The sequence below is a fragment of the Dipteris shenzhenensis genome, chromosome 18 (assembly GCF_047967505.1).
Source record: "Dipteris shenzhenensis isolate YYH24624 ecotype China chromosome 18, Dip_SZ_1.0, whole genome shotgun sequence".
Classification (NCBI taxonomy): Eukaryota; Viridiplantae; Streptophyta; class Polypodiopsida; order Gleicheniales; family Dipteridaceae; genus Dipteris; species Dipteris shenzhenensis.
This window is the reverse complement of record NC_141613.1, coordinates 22,313,390-22,333,748: the sequence shown is the minus strand read 5'-3', so window position 1 is coordinate 22,333,748 and position 20,359 is coordinate 22,313,390. Positions and strand designations below refer to the sequence as shown.

The 20,359-nt window shown below is 43.6% G+C and overlaps 1 protein-coding gene across 1 annotated transcript in view; it reads left to right on the top strand.

The window, feature by feature from the left end:
- LOC147890954 (uncharacterized) overlaps nt 1-12,682 on the top strand; it is a 29,131-nt gene extending 16,449 nt beyond the window's left edge. The window contains exons 3-5 of the mRNA XM_087389101.1: nt 6,229-6,349; nt 10,408-10,470; nt 10,561-12,682. Coding sequence (XP_087245227.1) covers nt 6,229-6,349; nt 10,408-10,470; nt 10,561-12,105 — 1,729 coding nt within the window. The 3' untranslated portion in view covers nt 12,106-12,682. The remainder of the gene's footprint in view (nt 1-6,228; nt 6,350-10,407; nt 10,471-10,560) is intronic.
- Nucleotides 12,683-20,359: the final 7,677 nt, after the last annotated feature.

Genomic DNA, 20,359 nt, shown 5'->3' with positions numbered 1-20,359 from the left:
CAACTAGAGTGAGTGCCAGGTTGGGATCACGAGTGTTTTCACTAGAGGTGGGCAAGCTATGAAGTTTCCCATGGACTACTACTAGGGTTGAGGTTATCAATTTGTGGGGGGGTATGTTTGAACAAATTGATGTAATGGGTCAATACCAAGGTCTATGGTTGTGAGTGTGATCACATGAGTGAGTGTGTGAACACGTGTGTGTGTGTAGGTGTGTTTGAGTTAGGTGTGATTGATGATGATGTGTTAGTTAGTAGGTGTGAATGAGTGAATCTAGGAGTGTGGTGTGTGATTGAGAGAGAATTGTGGATCTAGAGATGCTCTCTTGAGCTCACATATGATGTCACTCTTGGATCTAGTGCCTATATATTGGGCATATCTCTCATGAATAAACTCTCTCTTTCATCATCTTGGTATCTCCATCTTGCCTCCATGCTACTCCAACTTCAAGAAGCATGCCTAGGAAGCATCTTGATCACCTTGGACATGCTTGTTGAATCCTTGATGGTGATTGTTAGTCCTCTCAACAAGTCTTGGCCCTATGGTCTATGTGTCACGGTGCTCCCATAATAATATTTTTTCCACCAAGAGACGTGATTAAGAAACTTTGCTTCTTGGTCATTTAACCAAATTGCATTGCGACATGTGTGGGTAGAAACAGGTTGTTGCATATGATTGAATGCATTTGCAGCTTAATCAAGTCGTCTCTTATGTCTTTGGCTAAGTCGGCTATCGATGGCGAACTGTGAGAGATAGATACTTTGTGTTAGCCTTTGTCAAGGAGAGTGGTCACCATGCCTTTTCCATATGAAGCATCACATTGAAAGTTCTGTAACTAGAATTCTTATCGAAAATTGGCTTAGACCGAATTAGGATGATTATGGAGACAGAACTTGCTGCCTAGGTTGAACAGATCCCATCTAGCGCATGATGCCATGTACACGTGATGACATTGCCCCTTGTCATGTGGCCATACTTGTGCTCATGGTAGTGGTAGCTTAGATGCTCTTTGTGGGGTCTTGTTCATACCATTTGTGAGACGTGATTTGAAGGTCAATCTTGGTAAAACCAAGGTTATGATCTTCAACATATCTAGTGCAGTCATGCATAGAGAGCAAGTTGACAATAGAGATTGTTGCGTCTTACACATACCTGGTAGTGCTCTTCTTTGGCACGCTAACACTAGCTATGCAAGCCTGGTTGAGAAGGGGGTATGTTGTGCTTGCTAGACTCCAGCCCAGTGCTTTCACTCTCATTCCCAGGTGGACCATAGTCTCTTACCTCTGACTCTCTAGGCTGTGTAGCTGGGGCGTATGGCAGCCCATGCTGGGGCCCTGATTTATCAAAGGTGGATTGGGTGGAGAGCCTCCAGGTTTTATTGTTGGCACGCAGTAAGCCTTCAGCCCACATTAGAGCAGCGTGGCTGAGTTCGGGGTTCCCTACTGCAGCTTGACGCAGCATTTGAGGTGATCTCATACCTCCATCAAGTGAGGGATTTGACCTTAGGCCGATGTAGGTTACCATGGAGTCTGGCCATGACATTAGTAGTCGAGGGTTGTTGATATGCCCGGACATGCAGATGGTTTGCGAGTCATGGACTTCACATAGATACATTGCGGCCTTTTCGGTATAATGTCGAGCTACACACATATAGGACCTGGTTAGTACCTAGCGAGCTTCTTGTGAAGCTCAGCGTTTACATAGTGCACTGTCTATGGATTTTAGAGGAGCACTTGATGTAGTTCTCGAGTCTATAAACATATTTTTGGAGTTTGGAATCTTGTCCTTCCGCAGGTGGCAACACCATGCAATTGTGATGACACTACTACTTCCTTGATCCCATCCATATGGGAAGACAGACTTATGAGTATCATGAGATAGACCAAAATTATATATATACACTTGAACAAGAAAAGAAATGTTGTATACGGAATAATCAATGGCACTTGGATGTTGGAGAGAGAGGTTAAAAACAAAAGGAATTATATTCACATACTCTACATACTTCACAACTGAAACCCATCGTGACAGTGTCTTCAATCATTGAAGACTGTAGAGTCCGTTTGGTCTTTGCATGACTGGTGCATGCTGATTACTTGATGGATGAGTGTTTAACCGTTTTTCTGGGCTGTGCTGCTGCTTTGAGCTGATGAAGAATAAGGGGGCTTGGCCCCCCTTGTGTGATTGGCACTCCTTCCCAATCTGCTGCTGACAAGGCAGATTGGATCAACGGGAAGCATAGCCAAGCACTCAGTGAGGACCAACAGTCAACGGAATTCCAACAGGCTGCCAGATAGGCCAAATGGGCTGCTGCGGCTTCTTTGTCATGGCTGAGTTTTCCCTTCATCTCCAGAGAGACGACAGAAACTCAGTACGAAGACCTTTGTTTTAATGGATTCTCAGTATGTGTGGGTGTGTGGATTTGTATGTGAGAGCATATGTGTGGGTGTGTGGATTTGTATGTTTGAGAGCATATGTTCAAACTTTTTGGTGGCCTCTACATAGTATATTTTTCTTCTATGTAGACCCTTGCATTCTTCAACAAGACTGTTGCAAGTTCTCGTAAGCATCGTTTTTCCCAATATGATGCAATTGATGATATGCTCAAAAACTGATATCCTGAGCAGAAAAGAAAGTTGTTCGAAAACTAATGGGTATTTGCAAGCTAGTTTTGCTTCGGAAAGTATTTTTCCCATGAAAGGAGTGAGAAGAGGAGCATACTAAGACAAGTGGATTGATCACTTTGCTCGTAGAATACTTGGCACAAATTCGGAGAGACTCTTATAGCCACGTGACACTTTCATGGTCTCTTCCAAAAACCATTTTAAACCATAAAGTGGTGGAGGAGGAGGAGCCATCAACCAACTGGAGTACTTTGTCAAGCTTATGAATGCCAGGAAAAGGGGAGGGGGGCAGGAGCCATCAATATGCTTTTAAATTTGCGGGTGTGATGCTTGTCTTTTGCCTTCTCTATGGGAGGACATGGCTCTACATACAATTTTCGAAGTTCTCTTGAATCGTCAAGCCATTTGCTAGCATACCAATTGCAGCTATGGCTTCTCATATTTGGTACAGTTTGTTCTCCTACTACTAGAAGAAATTATTCCTCTCTGGTAGCCTTTCTCCTCTTCTACATGTTGTGACAGCTCATGGTCGCTTCAATGGAGGAAGATGAAATAGTTTGGCCTTGGCTTTTTGAACAATCTCTTCTTGAAGATTAAAACTACTTAATCTTCAATGCCAAATTAGTTGCTTCTTCAAGCCCTCCAGGTTTTAGATGTTTGCATCATTTTTAAATGGAATATAAAGGCTGCTCTGTTGTTTCCCATCTTGAAAGCTTGCACTTCGAGAAGAGCCTCTTGAAAATGTGAAATATACTCACTCGTCGTCTCATTGAGTGTATTGTAGAACATCCCACTAAGTCATGGTATCCGTCCGGAAGTGATTGGGAAGAGGGCCAGTTTGAATATTGTTCTTGACGTCTTCACTACTAGATTCTATATTTTCTTCCGCTCATGGCTGCTGCAATGGAGGAAGATTTGGCATTGATTTTTTTGGATTGCTTCTCTCATTTTTTGTGAAACTTGTGAAACAAGCTCTCTTTGACGGTTAAAAGCTCTTAATTTTCAATGCCAAATTAGTTGCTTGAGCGTCCTCCACGGTAACCTCTATCTACCCTTCATCGGTCGTGTCATACTATTCATCTCTTACCCTGGATTATGTCTGCATATAGTGCTGCTGGTTTGAGTAGTGAGAAAGGAAGGAGGGACTTTGTATTCACAGGCAGCTGGCCCCTACAAGAGGTCGATCAGGTCTGCCATCTGGCGACCTGGTCTGGGGTCTGTAAATACCCTTTCCAAGCCTTCTTCAGGCCCCTTTGTGGGCTTGCTAGGCCCTGGGCCAATTTGTGCCACCGATCTGCCCCTCTTATAGGGCCAGATCCAGCCCTTAACAGCTTTCCATATCCATGCATAACCCTCTTTGCTTGGCCAAGCATATGGTCCAGACTCCATGACCAGTCCATGTGGCTGATGAGCATGCTGCCCACATGGCACACCATGTAGAACATTCTTCCCAGTAGATCTGCCCATGTGGCACCTATATCATGTGCCCCACATTGCACCCTATCTAGACCCATAGCTCCTACCCTGGTCATCATATGGGGGCTCACCGGTGCTTCTAGCTACCACCCCCTTTCACCAACCCAGCGAAAGAACTGCTCCATTTACTCCCATTCAGAAGCTCTCAGGAACATGCTGAAGGTGGCATCGCATTCGGGTCCAATTCCCATCTTTCATACCTCTGGGTCCTGCTCTGCATTGTACGTGAACAACCAGAACCAACTGGCACAATCACAGCACCACGGCGCTGGTGGTATTGCTAATCTTTGGCACAAACATGCTAGCCTTTAAGATACCTGGGCACCACCAACAGGTCCATCAGGACAAGGTCTTGAACTAGATCACCAACCTACCTGTCCAGCATCATGCACATGATCTACCATGAAAATTCTGTGTCAGCTGTCTCTAATAGCACCACGATCTGCAGAGTCCATGACACTAACTTCTTCAATCAACAAGGAGAAGGCTCCGAATGCCTCTTCATGAGAGCAGACAGATATCTCAATAGAGGTATAAGGTGCCAAACAGAGTGCCACCTAAGCCTGGAGTGCTATGCAAGCCTCTGCCACATACATCGATCACAATCTTACCCTTTGTGCATGCTCAAGGTGCATGAGCACGGAATACCTTGATCAAAGTAGGTGCCATTTCTTCTTCTTTTTCTTGCTCTCATTGTTTGAAGTATCCTTCTTTTTGTTTCCCTTCCCTTTTGCAGTCTCCTTGTTGCTTGCTCCATCTTGCAGCTTCCACTAAGCCTCTTCTTGAGCAACGAGACTGAGCTCCTTGAATGTGGGTGACTTTTATCTCTTCAACTATCAGGGTCTGTCACCAATTTATTGTAGCTCCTTGGCAGCTTAATGACAATTCTGTAACCTCCCATATTGCATGTGCAACTACATGGCTCCGAATCTTTATCTTTCAGATTGGCTAGTTGGTCCTATCCAACATACTTACCTCACCAAAGTTTGGGATCGGCATGCGAGATGCCATCATTGCATTATGAGAATTACTTCAAAGAGATTTCCGACCTGCAATTGCAAGCAACTTAATCACACTTGATAGATTTGAAGATGACTTCCTTTCTTCAAGCACATATCTGATACATATTTAAATAAAGAGGCTAGTGTCTTACACCTCATCCTGCAGAGGAAAGCTTAACCAAAGTTTACTAACGCTTAACACCCAATTGTTACTGACATGTGCATAAATAAAATCAAAAGAACACATCCGAAACTACCATAAGCATTCATCAAAATGAACTCAACTAATGAGCGTGCACCCAACTAATGAGCATGATCTCACACTAAATTAATTTTGATTTGGGTGGTCTTGCACTCTGTTCTTGCAGAATTGATTTGTTCTCCTTTATCCGGAAAATATATGTTTTAGAAGCAGGGAAGTTTCAATTTGTCCGTGTCTAAGACCATTTTTAAAACTGGTGCATTCCATGAGGAGTTTCTTAACTGGGTCATCTCATACTTCCAGCCATGGTTGTTAAGTACCTATGTATTTGCTATCCTTGTTGGACCTACTGCACACTTTCTGTGTGTGTATGGATGTTGTCTGCAGTGCACATAAAGAGGTACTACCTCAGACATATATGTGGATGCATCTAACAAGGGTACTTGTCTGTAGCATTTTTCAACCATTGTTTTTAGGCCCACAGCGTTTGATGACTACCTAAGTTGGACAAATCCTTCCGAAAGTGTAGATGGGGCTTGGGGTTTGTTAGATGGCTGTCCTGATTGCTGATGCTTCTCTGGATAATAAGTGCATGCAAGTGATGTACTTCTTTTACTTTGTCTTCCTTCCATGTTTTTCCAATATAGTGCCATGAGGCTATTCTTGGTTGAGTTATCGGTATTTCAGAAACTATTGTTAATCTGCTTTTTATTCAGAATTTGCATCTTTATTTGCAGTAAAATTCTATTAAAGTTCAATCTGTAGTTTGGCTTTGCCTGCTTATGGAAAATTTCTGATGTAGTTGCTTAGGGAAAAGTTCCATGTCATGTGAATTTGCTCTGTTCCTTCAGAGAGAGTTGCATATCTTGGCACGATTTTTAGGAGATGGAGTAAGAGAGTGATTTTTTGTCTCATTTTTTATGCACAGTGGTGATGGTGTGGAACTGCAAAGCTGGCCAAAGGTGATAGAAATCAAGGGGAGAGTAAGACTGGATGCTTTGGATAAGTTTCTTCAAGAGTTACGCCTTTCTCGAACACGCTCCATTATGGTACAAACCATTGTCTTGTCCATTGTTTTATGTATTCTAGGCCCCTACTTTATAAGTCAATTTAATCTTCTCATTGATGCTTCTGAATATTCGCCTTACAATTTTTCAATGCCCAAGCTGATTCAGGTTATTCTCTTTTGCTGTTAGTAGCAGCATTGGTATTTGGAAGGAGCTGGACATGGTCTACCATAGTTTAGCCTCCTCTCAGCTAATTCACAAAGTGTTTATTTGGCCAATGTTTTTTTTAAACAACGAAGATGAGGTGGAGCAACGGTAGCATTAGAAAGGGGTAGAGATAGTTTGATGAATGTAGTAACCTCATAACATAGATATGGAATAAATAAAGGGGAAAATATAATTTTGGAGGGGCTACAGATTGGGTGTGTGAATCTTTGCGTGGGTTTTGTGGATTTCATACTGCAAAGGTGACGGAAGAGGGGGACCTGTGCTTTGTTTTTAAAGTGTTGGCAGGTTGAATGACTTGTAATTTCACAGAGCAGATGTTAAACAAGATGTGAAACCTATCGGAGTAGGTTTTGCAACTCAATCTATGATTTGTAGCAAAAGTAGAAGCAAATTTGAGGAATTCATTTGTCAGACTCTCCAAAGAGGGTTCTCAAAAGCCATGCTTAAAAGAGAGGGTCTGTTGAGTCCCTAAATTCTCTACAGAGGAGACATTTGTCGCAGTAGAATTCAATGAGGAAGGCTATAAACACACCTATGAAAGCACTTAATAATAAGTGCATAATGCACCATCAACTTGTGCGATTGCTTTGTGGAACAAGTGCAACCACATTGATTAAGGGCTCTATCATGAAGATCACCTTAAAAAAACATAAAAAACCAGCTTAAGAAATTTAACGCGTGATCAAAATGTTTTATTGTGATCAGATGCAAAAGTATTAACAAGGAAAAGGGTGCTAAATTTGAACTGGCACTGGCAAATTGAAAGATTTATAGATTTCCAATTAAACGTAGAGCTTGAAAATATGATGTTCCTTTATATGTGTTTCAAGTATGCCAATTCTTGTCAACTTCAGGTCGATTTTGGGCGCGGATGGGCTTAGGGTGACATTGTCGTTAAAAAGAATAATTTGATGCTTGCACTCGAGCTATGAGACGATAGCAGATGATATCAGATATTTGTTGAAAGAGAGAACTTTAAAGACCAGATTTAACTTGTTATTTTGAGTTCCTTTAATGAATCCCAGGTGCAAGAGAGCTCAATGAACATTGATTTGAAAAATGAGTTAATGGTGATGACATTTCTACAACTTGCATGGGCACCTGTTCACAACTGTCACTACCTTTTCGTTTGACTTCTTAACCTTGAAGATGTTGGCATGTAAAACAACTACGTGCACACCATATGGAGGAGGAAGCTGATGGGATATATCACCAACTTCACCAATCGTCACTTATGACGGTTCCAATGAAGGCTAACTCCAGTGCATGTAATAATAACAAAATTCTGAATATAAGAAAACAGACAATACATAGAGAGAGCACAATCAACTTTGAGCATTCAATAGTGAGCAAAAAAACTCTTGTGCAGGCTGATAAGTGTGGTTGAATAGTAACCAACAGAGAACACCTGCTCACAGCCATTGTCTCTGCTCATACAATTATCCCAGCTTCATTATTCCTTCTCACATCCATTGCCTCAGCTCATACAATTTTACATGGCTCACCGCTAGTTTCCAAACTAGAATACTGCAGTGTCTACATCCCTATGTATGACACCATTGACAGTAATCATATAACATTTGAGCCATTTGAAGGTTTGCCACATGTGATCAACACATACTACACTCCTTTGTTGGCATGCTTAAATGAGATGTTAGTAGAGGGTCATGTTATAATCACAAATTTGCTATCCGTACAATTTTGTCATTGATCTTTTATACTTAAATTTGTTTGAGAGGCTCCTTAAAGAGCTTTGATAGAAGAGAATTAAATGAATCTGTAGACAAATGGCACATTTCACAAATCAAGCTCAACTTGTAAAATTTGGGGCTGCATGGGTGTTGTCTAATTTTATACTCTTCTCAAGGCATCGTGGAGCTTCTGTGAGTGTCTACTTAATGCCAGATTACGAAGCTGTAGTAGACCAGAAGAGTAATGTCAGCTCCATTCATTGTCTACAAAAGGCCAAAATGCCCTATGAGACAAAGATCTGAAATATGAGCACTTATTGACCCTAATTGAAGACTACGTTTATCTCTGGGGACTATGGAAAGTTAATGGTTTTGCCTTTAATGCCAGCCATCATGAGCAACTGTGCCATTTATCTCTGGGGCCTAAAAGAAGCCAAGTGCAGCTATGTATAAATGTATGCTGATTGTGTGCGAGTGTGCAGTGCATGTGCTTGTGTAAGACCATTGGTCTCTTCACACCCACTCTTGGGTGCTGAGTGAGTCCATGGGATGTCATTGATAAAGGAGTTACGAGGACTATTGGGGTATGAAAGAATATCGAAGTCATTTTGAAGTGTTATGCATATGCTTTATACAGGTTTGTTTGCACACAGTGCACATTGTGCCTTGCGCAAAGCCATACTTGAAGCCTACAGAGGCATGAGATCAATTGAGATGTGTGGACATGAATTCAGTATATCCTAGCTGAGAACTCATTCCAACTCTGAAATTGCGGTAAATCTCTGCTGCTCCATGGATGTGTGAACTGCGCATGGGCAGCATCTACGAGGATGTGTGCACTAACAGAGGTGTATCTATTAGTAATCATGGGCAGCATTTACGAGGCTGCATGCTTCACGATGACTACACTCATGCCACTGCACAGAGATGTGCATTGTGGAAGGCAGATTGCCAGATAGGCCATCATGAAAATATGTGCCAGCATGGTGACAATCAATTGAGAGGGCTTGGGGATCTGTTAAGCGCCTTTAATGGGTCTTTGGCGGTGGGAGGGGGTACTCCAATAACAATCGCAGAAAACCTTTTGTCTGTTTACAATGTGAAATTGACATCTTTAAAAGCAGCTGCTAGCTGCTCAACCTTTTCAAGGAGAAATGACAACATAGTGCTTTAAAAAAATAAATAAATCAGGGCATATGGCTTACACCAGCAACCCTATGGTAAATAATCCATGGGGGAGGCTTTCAAAGCCAACTGACCTCAAGTGGAAATAAAAAGGACATGATTTTCAGCTAGATCCACTTGGGAGCATTGCTTAACCCAAATATGGAGGGTGAACCTCAACCTGATAGCTGGGTAACCATGACACCCACGACTTTTTCAGCTCATGTAGCACAGCTAGTAAACTACTGTCGCACAGGTTGTTATTCGAAAGAGGAGAAACTTAACCAAGCCAACTGGTGGGACCATACCAGGATAAGGAAAGTGAAGACTTAGAAGCACAAGGGTGGCGCTTAATAACTTGGCAATAAACAAAAAGGATGAAAGCTATAGCTTTCAGCAGCTGCTCCTACAACAGACCGAAGGACAAAGGAGATGGAAATGGGGCAGTAGCAGGGGCCCTTCAGCTTGGTGCAACCTCGTCCAGGGAAGCAGCCGTTTAACTTCATAAGATTAGTTCTCACAGTAGTTGCAGTTGGAACCGGCATATATATACACATATATGTAGTAGTGGGCATGTGTATTGAGATTTAACAATAAGGGAACATATTAACGACACCTGTTATTCATAGAGGTAATAAAAGATTCAACATTAGGTGCTCATGCAAAAAGAGGGTTTTTTAAGGAATCTGGAAAGAAAGAACCCCCATGCACTACAATATAAACACGTACTGATTCTCATGAGCCTTATGGGTATTTAAATATGATGACTTTACAATACTTTGAGGAAGCAAAAGAAGAAACAAAGGGAAGGTGTGAAAGAATTATTATTTTTGGTTAGGTCTTGTAGAGGTGAATCAGTCTTGAGAACCAAGTATACAAAGGATCCAGTGAGACAACCCTTGCATCTGCACTCGTGGCTGTCTAAGATTAAAGGTGTCATATTGATGGTGGTAGCTGTGCTCATCATTGTACAGCACTGGCATCTGTTTGTTGAAATCACTTTGTGGGCTGTCTCAGATCATTGCGTGCCGTGTTGATGGACAAGCAGAGAATGCGACCTCAGTGAACGCAATGAAAGAGGTAAGAGAATTAAACAGATGTGCTACCTTCTTTAGTTGTTGGAGGTTGGATGAGGTTTTGTGCTAATTGGAGATTTGTGTTTTGCTGCAGGCTGCCAGTCAATATCAGAAAGGAGAGAGAGTAGGCTATGCTGAACCTGCTCCAGGCTTTGAGCTGTACCTGTTTCCCGGTGGGGGTAGCTCCTTGAAACTGTTGGTTGAGCATGGCTACCTCAGTGCAAATCAGATTTTGGCACAGGAAGAGGGAATTTTAGTAGGTTGTGTTGTATGTCGTAGGAGCATGATGCCAACCAATGCAACACCAAAAACATCTAGTCACTACTTCAATGCAAATAGGCATGCTTTGTCTGGACAGTTGCATTCGCCTACTCGTCCCGATGAAGGTCAGTGGGCTGGAAGTGCAGCTGCATCCTCCAAGGCGGTCTCTCTTCCATTGCCTAACTCATCTAATTTTATGCCCATGAAAACAGACGTTGAACATCAAAAAGTGACAGAATCTTTTGCAATTGCACAAAGTAGCGTTTCTGTTTCAAATATTAAAGCTCAAGACATGCTTTCTGCCACGAATAAAAGCACACCAAGTAGTTTGCAATTCATGACACCCAAGCCCCCTGGCTCTGATATGACTCTTGCACGGTCCACCCAAACTCCCCAAGATCCCAGATCAGGCAAGTTAAAGCCACCAATGGAGTGGTTGCAGAAGGATATCAGTAAGGAAGAGGATAATTCTGATGACCTACCCCCAGGATTTGGGCCGAAAGCAATGGCCACAGTTAAATCTGGCATCAGTCTTTCAACAGCGCCAGATGATGATGATGATCTCCCTGAATTTGACTTTGCAGCTGAGAGTACGTTGCCAATGCTGCCCGGCTCTAACATAAAACCTCCAGAAGCTCCAAGAGGAACTGCATCTTCTTTGCCTCCATCATTGGGCATGCAGGTGTCTTCTTTTCCACAGGGTTTAGCTGTTCCTCAAATGCCTGCAATTCCACAAGGAGCTGTTGCGTTCTCTTCCCAGCCTTTCCGGTCAGGTCCTCTTGGACAGCTTAATCCTTCGGGTCATTCTTCTTCTTTCTCTTCGTCGAGGCCAATTCTTTCTCAAGTACATGGATCTTTAGAGCAAATCAACTCGTCACAGCAACTACCTCCGGTGTTTCAACACGTTCAGTTTCATGCACTAAGGCCCCGCCCACCCCCAGTGCCACCACCAGTACAGCCTTTGACCTTTTTCCCTCCAAGGCCTCAGATATCTGGAGATGGATCCTTTATGATAAGGCCACCTAGTGTTCCACAAATATCTGCTCCTGGTCCTAGACACAGGAGCACCATGCAGCCAAGCAACTTGTGGGATGATGATGATGACATGCCAGAATGGTGTCCACCAATGCTTTTGCAACAGGAAACCCCACAGGTCCCTCTTCATCCAATGCCACCCCTATCTGTTGGTGAAGCCGTACGCCCAGGGCTAACAAAGGAAATGTCGGAGCCAGGCATGCCTCCAAGGACTGTAATTTCTCAGTCTGGAGGTCGGGGGTGGCAAGGAATGCCACCTCAAATAATCCCAGAGTTGAATCGGGGGCCCTACAAAGGAGAAGGAAGAGGAATTTTACAAGCACCCCCACCTCCATTGAGATAGGAGCAAATTCTATCCCAATGTTCAGATCGCTGTCGCAAGCTTTGAAAATGTAAATGAAGTGGTATGTTGAGTATGCAAAATGGTAGAACTGTTTGCAGGGTCATTTGCTTCAAGGAGATTCAGAATCTTACTCATAGTATGAGAATAATCAAAATTGACGAGACTGTAAAAAAACACAGATTAATAGAATGGTCAGTTAATGGAATTAGTTGCCAATGTTTGTATCTCCATCTTAAGTGTACTGTTTAGAGGTAAAGTTGACTATAGCTCACAAGGTTTTCATCTTTGATTTCCCATATACTCTTGGCCCTTTGGGAATCAAGTCAAGTTGACTATGAAGCTCACAAGGTTTTCATGTTTGATTTCCCTACACTCTTGGCCCTTTGGAAATCAAGTCAATGTGGAAATCCCTGGAGTCTTACGTAATACGCCTGCAAATATAATTTATGTCCAAAGGTGAAGTACAGCTATACATGCCATATTTGCAAATCTTCATCCATGTTCTGGAAAAGACGTAAATGATGTACCTTTTCCTATCAGGTCACTTTCCTCATATACTATCTTCGCCGTTAAGTCCTTGTATGGTATTGCTTGATGCATAATTGCTGCGCCAATAGAGTTCCAATAGAGTTCACATGGTTGAGTGAAGTAAGAAGTTCAGCTATACATGCCATATTTGCAAGTTTCCAATAGAGTCACATTCGTATGGTTTAGTGAAGTAGTAAGTTCAGCTATACATGGTTGAGTGAAGTAAGACGTTAAATATACATGACATATTTGCAAGTCTTTATCCATATTGTATCATTTCTTGGGCTGACTTTCCATGTGTCCTATCTTAACTCTTAAATTTGAAAGTGATAGATGTGGATTGTCCATATGATTGAGAACCCATATTGATGAATAATTCCAGATTTTTGCATTCCATGCTTGTGTTGCCTAACAATGCGAATACCTTTTTTTCATGTCCTTTAAAACATATTTTGTAGGTTGTGTGATGGATTTTTAAATCCAAATTACCTTCTATCAAAATGAGATACCTTGGCAATAAGTATTTGAATGGTTGTCAATTTACAATTGTTGCATAAGTCTCTTCACAATCAGTTTCATATTCTTGAGCATAACCTTTGGCAACCTATCTAACGTTTATTTTTTTGAATTGAGCTTAAGAGCCTTTTTCTTTCTTCGTCAAATTTGTGTTGAGTTTTCATAACTATTCATGCATTGTAGTACTTCTTTGAATGATGTCGGTTCTTTTTTTTCCATGACTTTACTGTATGTCCATATGTATGGATCTTTCCTTTCTTGGGATGATTTTCTCTCTTGAATAGTAAAACTTTCTATAATTCTATAATAATTGTAGTTGCAATATCTTATTTTAAGGCGTGCGTTTGCTTTGTGATGTCATAATAAATTTAACGCTTACTTTTATCCGGAAAAGAAACCGAGACCAAAGGCTAGAGACTAAGTATGGCGACGCTCAAAGGCCATAGAGAAAAGGAGATCACGAGGGTGAAGGGATGTCATAGGGGTGAATAAGGAATTAGAAGTGGAGGGAAGGAAAAGGGAGACTATGACACAAGGGGAAAGGGAGAGTGGGAAGAGAAGTAAGTACATGATAGGAAGAGGAATGTTGAGATGTAGACATCAAGGGAAGTGAACCATACTTTATTGGAAAGGAGGGATGAGAGGGAAATATCAAAATACTAGCTAGGTGGCTTTACAAGAATGAGCGTGTCCCATTAAGGAATTGCCCCTTCCTTTTATAGCCAAAAGAGGGGGTCTCTCCACATTAATGTATCCTCCCACATGCATGGTGTGTGTGGAAAAGTCTTCCATGTGGGCTAGGTGGGTACGCACTCGCAATTGTATGCGACAACCCTTTGCCTCAATTTTCCACATAAATCAAGCCCCATATCTCAAGTTTATGATACTCCCTTGGCCTCTTTCCAATTTTATAATAGGTTCAAACCTCTAGGAGGACAAGTGGAGGGTTGGCACAAGGAATCTTGCCACCTCATCCTACTTTCCCCATTATTTAACTAGCTCTCTTTGTCCTTTTACCTCCCCCACATGGGCCTATCCCATATGGAGGGAATAACTCAATATAATAGCCATCTCCACCCATTTTATATTGCTTCTCCCATGGACTTTGAGCTATATCTCAATTATTGCATCCTAGGTGGAGGGGTGGCACATGGAGGAGCCATGCCACCTTGCATTTTATAATGTTACTATTATGGATTATGTACAACACACCTTATGGGTCCTCTTACATGGAAGGGTGGCACATGGTCATGCTCTGCCACCTCAACCTTGGGCCCTATGCACACCATATTTGATTATACTATTGCCACATATACAAACACACATACATATTAATGCCTTTTTCCTTAGATAATTTTATCCATAACAGTTCCCCCCCCCAGGCAGGGAATGCACCGCATTTCCATGCCTGGGACCATCACGCACAAAGAAAGGCTTGAGGTAGCGTTTGTTGATCACCTTCTTGCCATATGGTTCATGCAGCTTCTGAACTTGTACAGACCCATTGCTACGTTCTTTGATGACTTTGTATGGACCAGCCCACAGTGGCAGAAACTTCTTATCCATTTGGTGGTCCAATCTGTTATCAAAGCATAGCACAACATCCCCCTCAGCAAAGTGTCTTATCCATCCCTTGCGAATCTTAGCATCCAATCAGGCCTTTTGTCGATTCTTTTGGATCTCTGTTTGATGTAGTGCAAGGCGTCGGGTCTCATCTAACTTCTCAAGTTGTACCAATCTGGCCTCTACTTGTTCATCTTCTATCATCCTCTGTTCTTGCGCCAATCTCAAGGCCGGAATCTCTATCTCAAGTGGTAAAACTGCCTCAGTACCATACACCAACTCAAAAGGGGTGTGACCTGTAGATGTTTTATGAGTGATGTTGTAAGCCCACACTGCTTCAGTGACCTTCTGATCCCATTGGCTCCTATTCCCTGCGGCCATTTTTCCTATGGTTTTACAGAGGAGGCCATTGGTCTGCTCTGTTTGACCCATGGATGCTGGATAATAGATGCTAGAAGTGTGAGGATCAATGCCCATGCGATCCATGAGTAACTCCACTGCTTCATTTAAGAATGGACTCCCATGGTCAGAGACTATCTCCATGGGTGTCCCAAACCTTGTGCAGATACGTTCAAATATGAAACTTGAAACTGCCTTGCCATTTGCAGCAGAGAGAGCGATAGCTTCAGCCCACTTAGTGACATACTGAGTGGCTACCAAAAGATACTTCTTTTTGCGGGCAGTCATGGGCAAGGGCCCGACAAAATCTATTCCCCACTTCTGAAATGGATGGATGGACATCACTGGGTGATGTTGCCCGGGACGCAAATCCTTCCTACCGAAGAATTGACATGGTTCACAGGTTTTGCAATACAAAGTGACATCCTTGGACAATGTCGGCCAATAGTATCCAGCATGTAAAATCTTCTTAGCTGTATAGTCACTGGCATAGTGGCCTCCACAAAACCCATCATGATAATGCTTCAATACCTTAGGCACTTCATCTGCATCAATGGCCCGTCTGAGTACCCCATCCATGCCTTGACGGTACAACACCCCATCAAGGAGGGTGTAGCGCCTACTATCTCTGCGGATCTTCTTTCTCTCATAGCTTGTACTTTCTGAAGGAAAGGAGAAAGCGGTCAAAAACTTATATATACCACCATACCAAGGATCCCCAACTTCTATGGCTGCTACCAGGGTTACATCAAGGCACTCCTCTAAATCAATCAAAGCATTCTTCAAGTTGGAACAACCCCCTTTTACAATTTTGAAAGAAAAATCATATTCTTGTAGAACTGCCAACCATTTGGCCAACCGGCCCATGGGATTTGGTGATTGAAGAACCTGCTTTGCAAGACCAGTGTCAGTGAGTATAAAGAAGGACCGTCCAGCCACATAATGCTTAAATTTCTCAATGCAAAACACCAAAGACAAGGCATGCTTGTCGGCCTCTGAATAGCGTCGCTCAGTGTCGAGCAATTGTCGAGAAGCAAATCGAACGGGATACATGAACCGATCCTCCCCTTGCTGGAGAAGAATACCTGCCAGAGTGTGCTCTCCAAACCCAGGATTGATATAGAAGGTCTTTGACCAGTCTGGATTGCGTAGAATGGGTTCTGAAGCCAGAGCATTCTTGATTTGTGCAAACCCATGATCACAATCCTCATTCCAAGAGAAATCAACCCCATCTTTTAATAGCATAGTCATGGGTCGTGTCAAAGTAGCATATGGATCAATGAAGCGGCGATAGTATCCTGCTAGATTGACAAATGAGCGTACCTGACGTTTGGTTGTAGGTGGGGAGAGCTTGAGGATGGCTTCTACCTTCTCAGGGTCAGGCTTGATGCCCTCGGATGAGACAACATGTCCCAATAACCTCCCTTGAGTGGCTCCAATGGTGCATTTCTCAGGGTTGAGACTGCCATTTGCATCATTGACCCTTTGGAAGGCCAATCTAACCTTCATGATGTGCTCCTTACGTGATGAGAATATACAGAAATCATCTAAAAACACCTCCAAGAAATCCCCCAAATAAGGAGCAAACACCATCTGCATGAATCTTTGAAAGGTGGCAGGAGCATTGGTGAGGCCAAATGGCATTACTTTGAATGCAAATGTCCCCCAGGGTGTGGCAAATGTGGTTTTAAGCACATCTTCCTCGGCAATTCTGATTTGATAAAACCCAGAGTAACCATCACAGAAAGTATACATCTCATGTCCACTTACCTTCTCAAGAATGAGGTCTTGAAAGGGTAGCGGATGATGATCCCTCTTGGTGGCAGCATTGAGCTTCTTATAGTCGATGCAGACCCGCCACTTGTTGTTTTTCTTTGGGATGACTACCACTGGTGAAACCCATTCAGTATTGTGAACTGGAACAATAAACCCAGCCTCTACAAGCTTCTGCAACTCTGATCGCAAAGCGTCGGTCTGTAGGGGCCCTAATCTCCGATACTTCTGAGCCACAGGCTTTGCATCAGGCTTCATCTCTATCTTGTGCTCTATGGCAGTCACATGGCGAAGGTGGTGGTAGCTAGTTGCAAAGAGGTCAGGGAAATCTTTGAACATTTCAAGAAACTCATCTTTCTCACCTGGAGTGAGGTCTGGAGAAAGCATTGATTCGAGCTGTTGAGGACTAGCTGTTATCTTTTCTGCAGGTGGCAGGGTCGGAGACACCCCCATCATGTAAACTTCCTCTTCTGAGAATTCCTCCCCCCCGTCTGATTCTTCCATGGACTCAGACACTGAAGATGAGAGAGTATCACTGTCATGCTCCTCTTCTTCTTCCGGTTCCATGGCACCAGGTTGCACAGGGATTTTCTCCTTGGAAGCACCAAAAGACATGTGTCCTGTCTTCCAATAGCTGACTGCATCACTTTTTCTCAACCATGGTCTCCCGAGTATGGCAGGGTAACTTCTGCCTGTATCTTCAATGTCCACTACATAGAAATTGACAGTGGTGGTCAGCCCGTTGACAGTGATGGGCAAATTCTCAATGACTCCCATGGTGGCGAGTCGTCGACCATCTGCTACCTTGATTCGAGTGGAGGAACGCCTTGTACATTTCAAATTCAATTTCTTCATGATGCGGGGCACCATGATATTACATGCAGCTCCCCCATCAACACACACATTTTTGACACGACAATTATCTATGATGACATCTACTGTGTGTGGGTGCCGATCAATTTCTTCAGAGATAGAAGATACCTCTCGTACCTTTCCCTTTTTCTTGCTCTTCCTTGTTGAGAGACCTTGCTGCAGCTCACGTCTCACCTTAGGGCTTAATGCTATTAGTTGCGGGAGTGTGATGCTCAAAGAACGATGAGCAAGGTCTTGAACGACCGAATAGTCCTCTTGCCCTGAGCCGATGGGAAAATCCGAGGGTGACCACTTACTCCTGCGAGATCTTTTAGTCTTCTCTGTTGGTGGGTCTGCCATCTCAGCATCTGAGGGCTCTAAGAAGGACACCTTCTTCTTGGGGCGGCCCGGTCCACGGTTTGGAGAGGGGTCCGAGGTAGCACGAGTTCTTTTCCCGAGATCAAGGATCTCCACATCAGAATCCTCAGTGCCCGACTCACTTAGAAGATTCACCCTTGGAATATTGGGGCATTCTGGGCGATAATGACCCTTCTGGTGGCACTCGTAGCATACAACATTAGCACGATCTCTTGGAGGGCGGTTGGCTTGATTTCTGATGCCCACCATCTCAAGCCGAAGATCATTCAGGGCCTTGGCTAGGTCATTGACTCCAGGTTCTATTGCAAGGGGGGCCTCTTTAGTTGGAGGGGCCACGGGAGTAGAGAGGAGGGGGGCTCGTGGGCGAGGCTGGGGAAATCTTCGAGGCGGAGGATGAGGATATCCACCTTGTTGAGGGTAAGCATCTAAGGGAGGACCATACATCTGCTGAGGTGGAGGCGATGGATACATCCCTGAGGGGTGGGGGTATGCCCCTGAGTTAGACCCCCCAGGTTGTTGTTGCAGGAATGGAGGGGGATGCGGAGGGACAATCGTCTTCTTTGAAGCGGGGTCAGACTGAACTTTGTCAAACTTTTGAGCAATCTCATGTGCTAGCACCATAGTTTCTGGATTCTCCCATTTAAGCTTGAGGCGGAATTCATCACTCGCTCCTGCTACAAGGTAGCCTAGCACATGCTGAGTCATTCCAGCTCGAAACTCGACATTGTCCTCCTGTGTGGCAATCAAACGGTCCAGGAGCACGGCCGCTCGATCCACATATCGACGCGCCGTCTCACCTTCTGATTGCTTCAAATTTGCCACCTGCAGGTACACATTCTCCGGCTCCTCTTCTTTGCCGAAATACTCAATCATTGCTGCTGTCAACCTTGGCCAGCTTTGGCGAACATCTTCGGTTTGCTTCTCATACCAAACTTGTGCCAAACCTTCTAGAAATGTGGGGAGAACCAATAGCCATCTGTCTTCAGTAAGAAAGTTGAGAGAAACACAACGGCGCTTGAAAGCCACAAGATACTCATTTGGATTTTCTTCTACCCGTCCACAAAACACGGGAATGTCAGCCATGCTTGGAAGATGGAAAAGAGTGGCTTATCTATGGACGAACAATAGTAAGAGGAAGCTTGAACTGAAAATCGGGTGAAGATACATCCAAAAAGCACACATAGGCAGGGTAGGGTGTGACTGGAGTAGTGTGAAATATAACACGAGAAGAATCTTCAGCATAGAATAGCACATAGACAATCTTAAAAGGACCAATCCTCATGATATCACTTTGATCATTACGCGCGAGGGTTAGAGGTGCGGCGTCGCATGAGGTTGTTCATCAAGGTAAACAAGAATGCCATGACAAATGTCAACAGTTGGAGAGCTTGCACATCACCTTCAGCTTCTTCTAGTTCTTGTAGTCGCCATTCTATTTCTTCAAGGGGTGTGCGGTCTGGCATCCTTCTTTTGAGCAATGTCCTTGAGAACCCTCCTGATGGTCTGCCGAAGTCGGTGAACTCGTATCAAGTAGGCCCAACACTTAGTTTCATGATGACCACAACCTTTGCATTCCTTACAAACGATCACCCTCCTTCGTGGCTTGCGGCTTTGTTGGGGAGGCGCTTCCACTCATGTCATGCGTGATGGAAATACAAGCTTCACGTGCCAAGAAATCAGCAACAAGATTTCGAGCTCGAGGGATATGCTGAATTTTTACCTCTTCAAACTGGTTGTAGAGTTCCAAGGCCTGTTGATGTCGTGGAACCAAGCCTTTGCTCCGCACCTTCCACCTTCCCCTAACTTGTTCACACACTAGTTGAGAATCTCCTTGCACCTCCAATTGCTTGGCCTGATGTTCTTGTGCCTTTTGTAGCCCAAAAATGAGCGCCGAGTACTCAGCTTGATTGCAAGTACTTGCGGGCGAAGACTTGCTGTAACAAAACTCCTCACCACCCGGTGAAGTGAGCTTCACACCCACGCCAGCCGCCTTGGTCGAAGGTTTGTAAGCTCCATCAAATTGAAGAATCCAAGATGTCATCACACCAAGATGAGAATTCGGACATCCCAAGTTTCTTGGTAGTCCAAAATAGGTAGGAGGAGAGGGTGGGGAGAATTCAACACTTGAGCCAAACGTTCAGCACCAAATAAACTTGCAATTCTTTGTTGATAGTTTATCTTAAGCCCAAAAAGAATTACAATTTGAAGCTCGAAATGAGGCACAAAAGGCTGATTAGGTACAAAT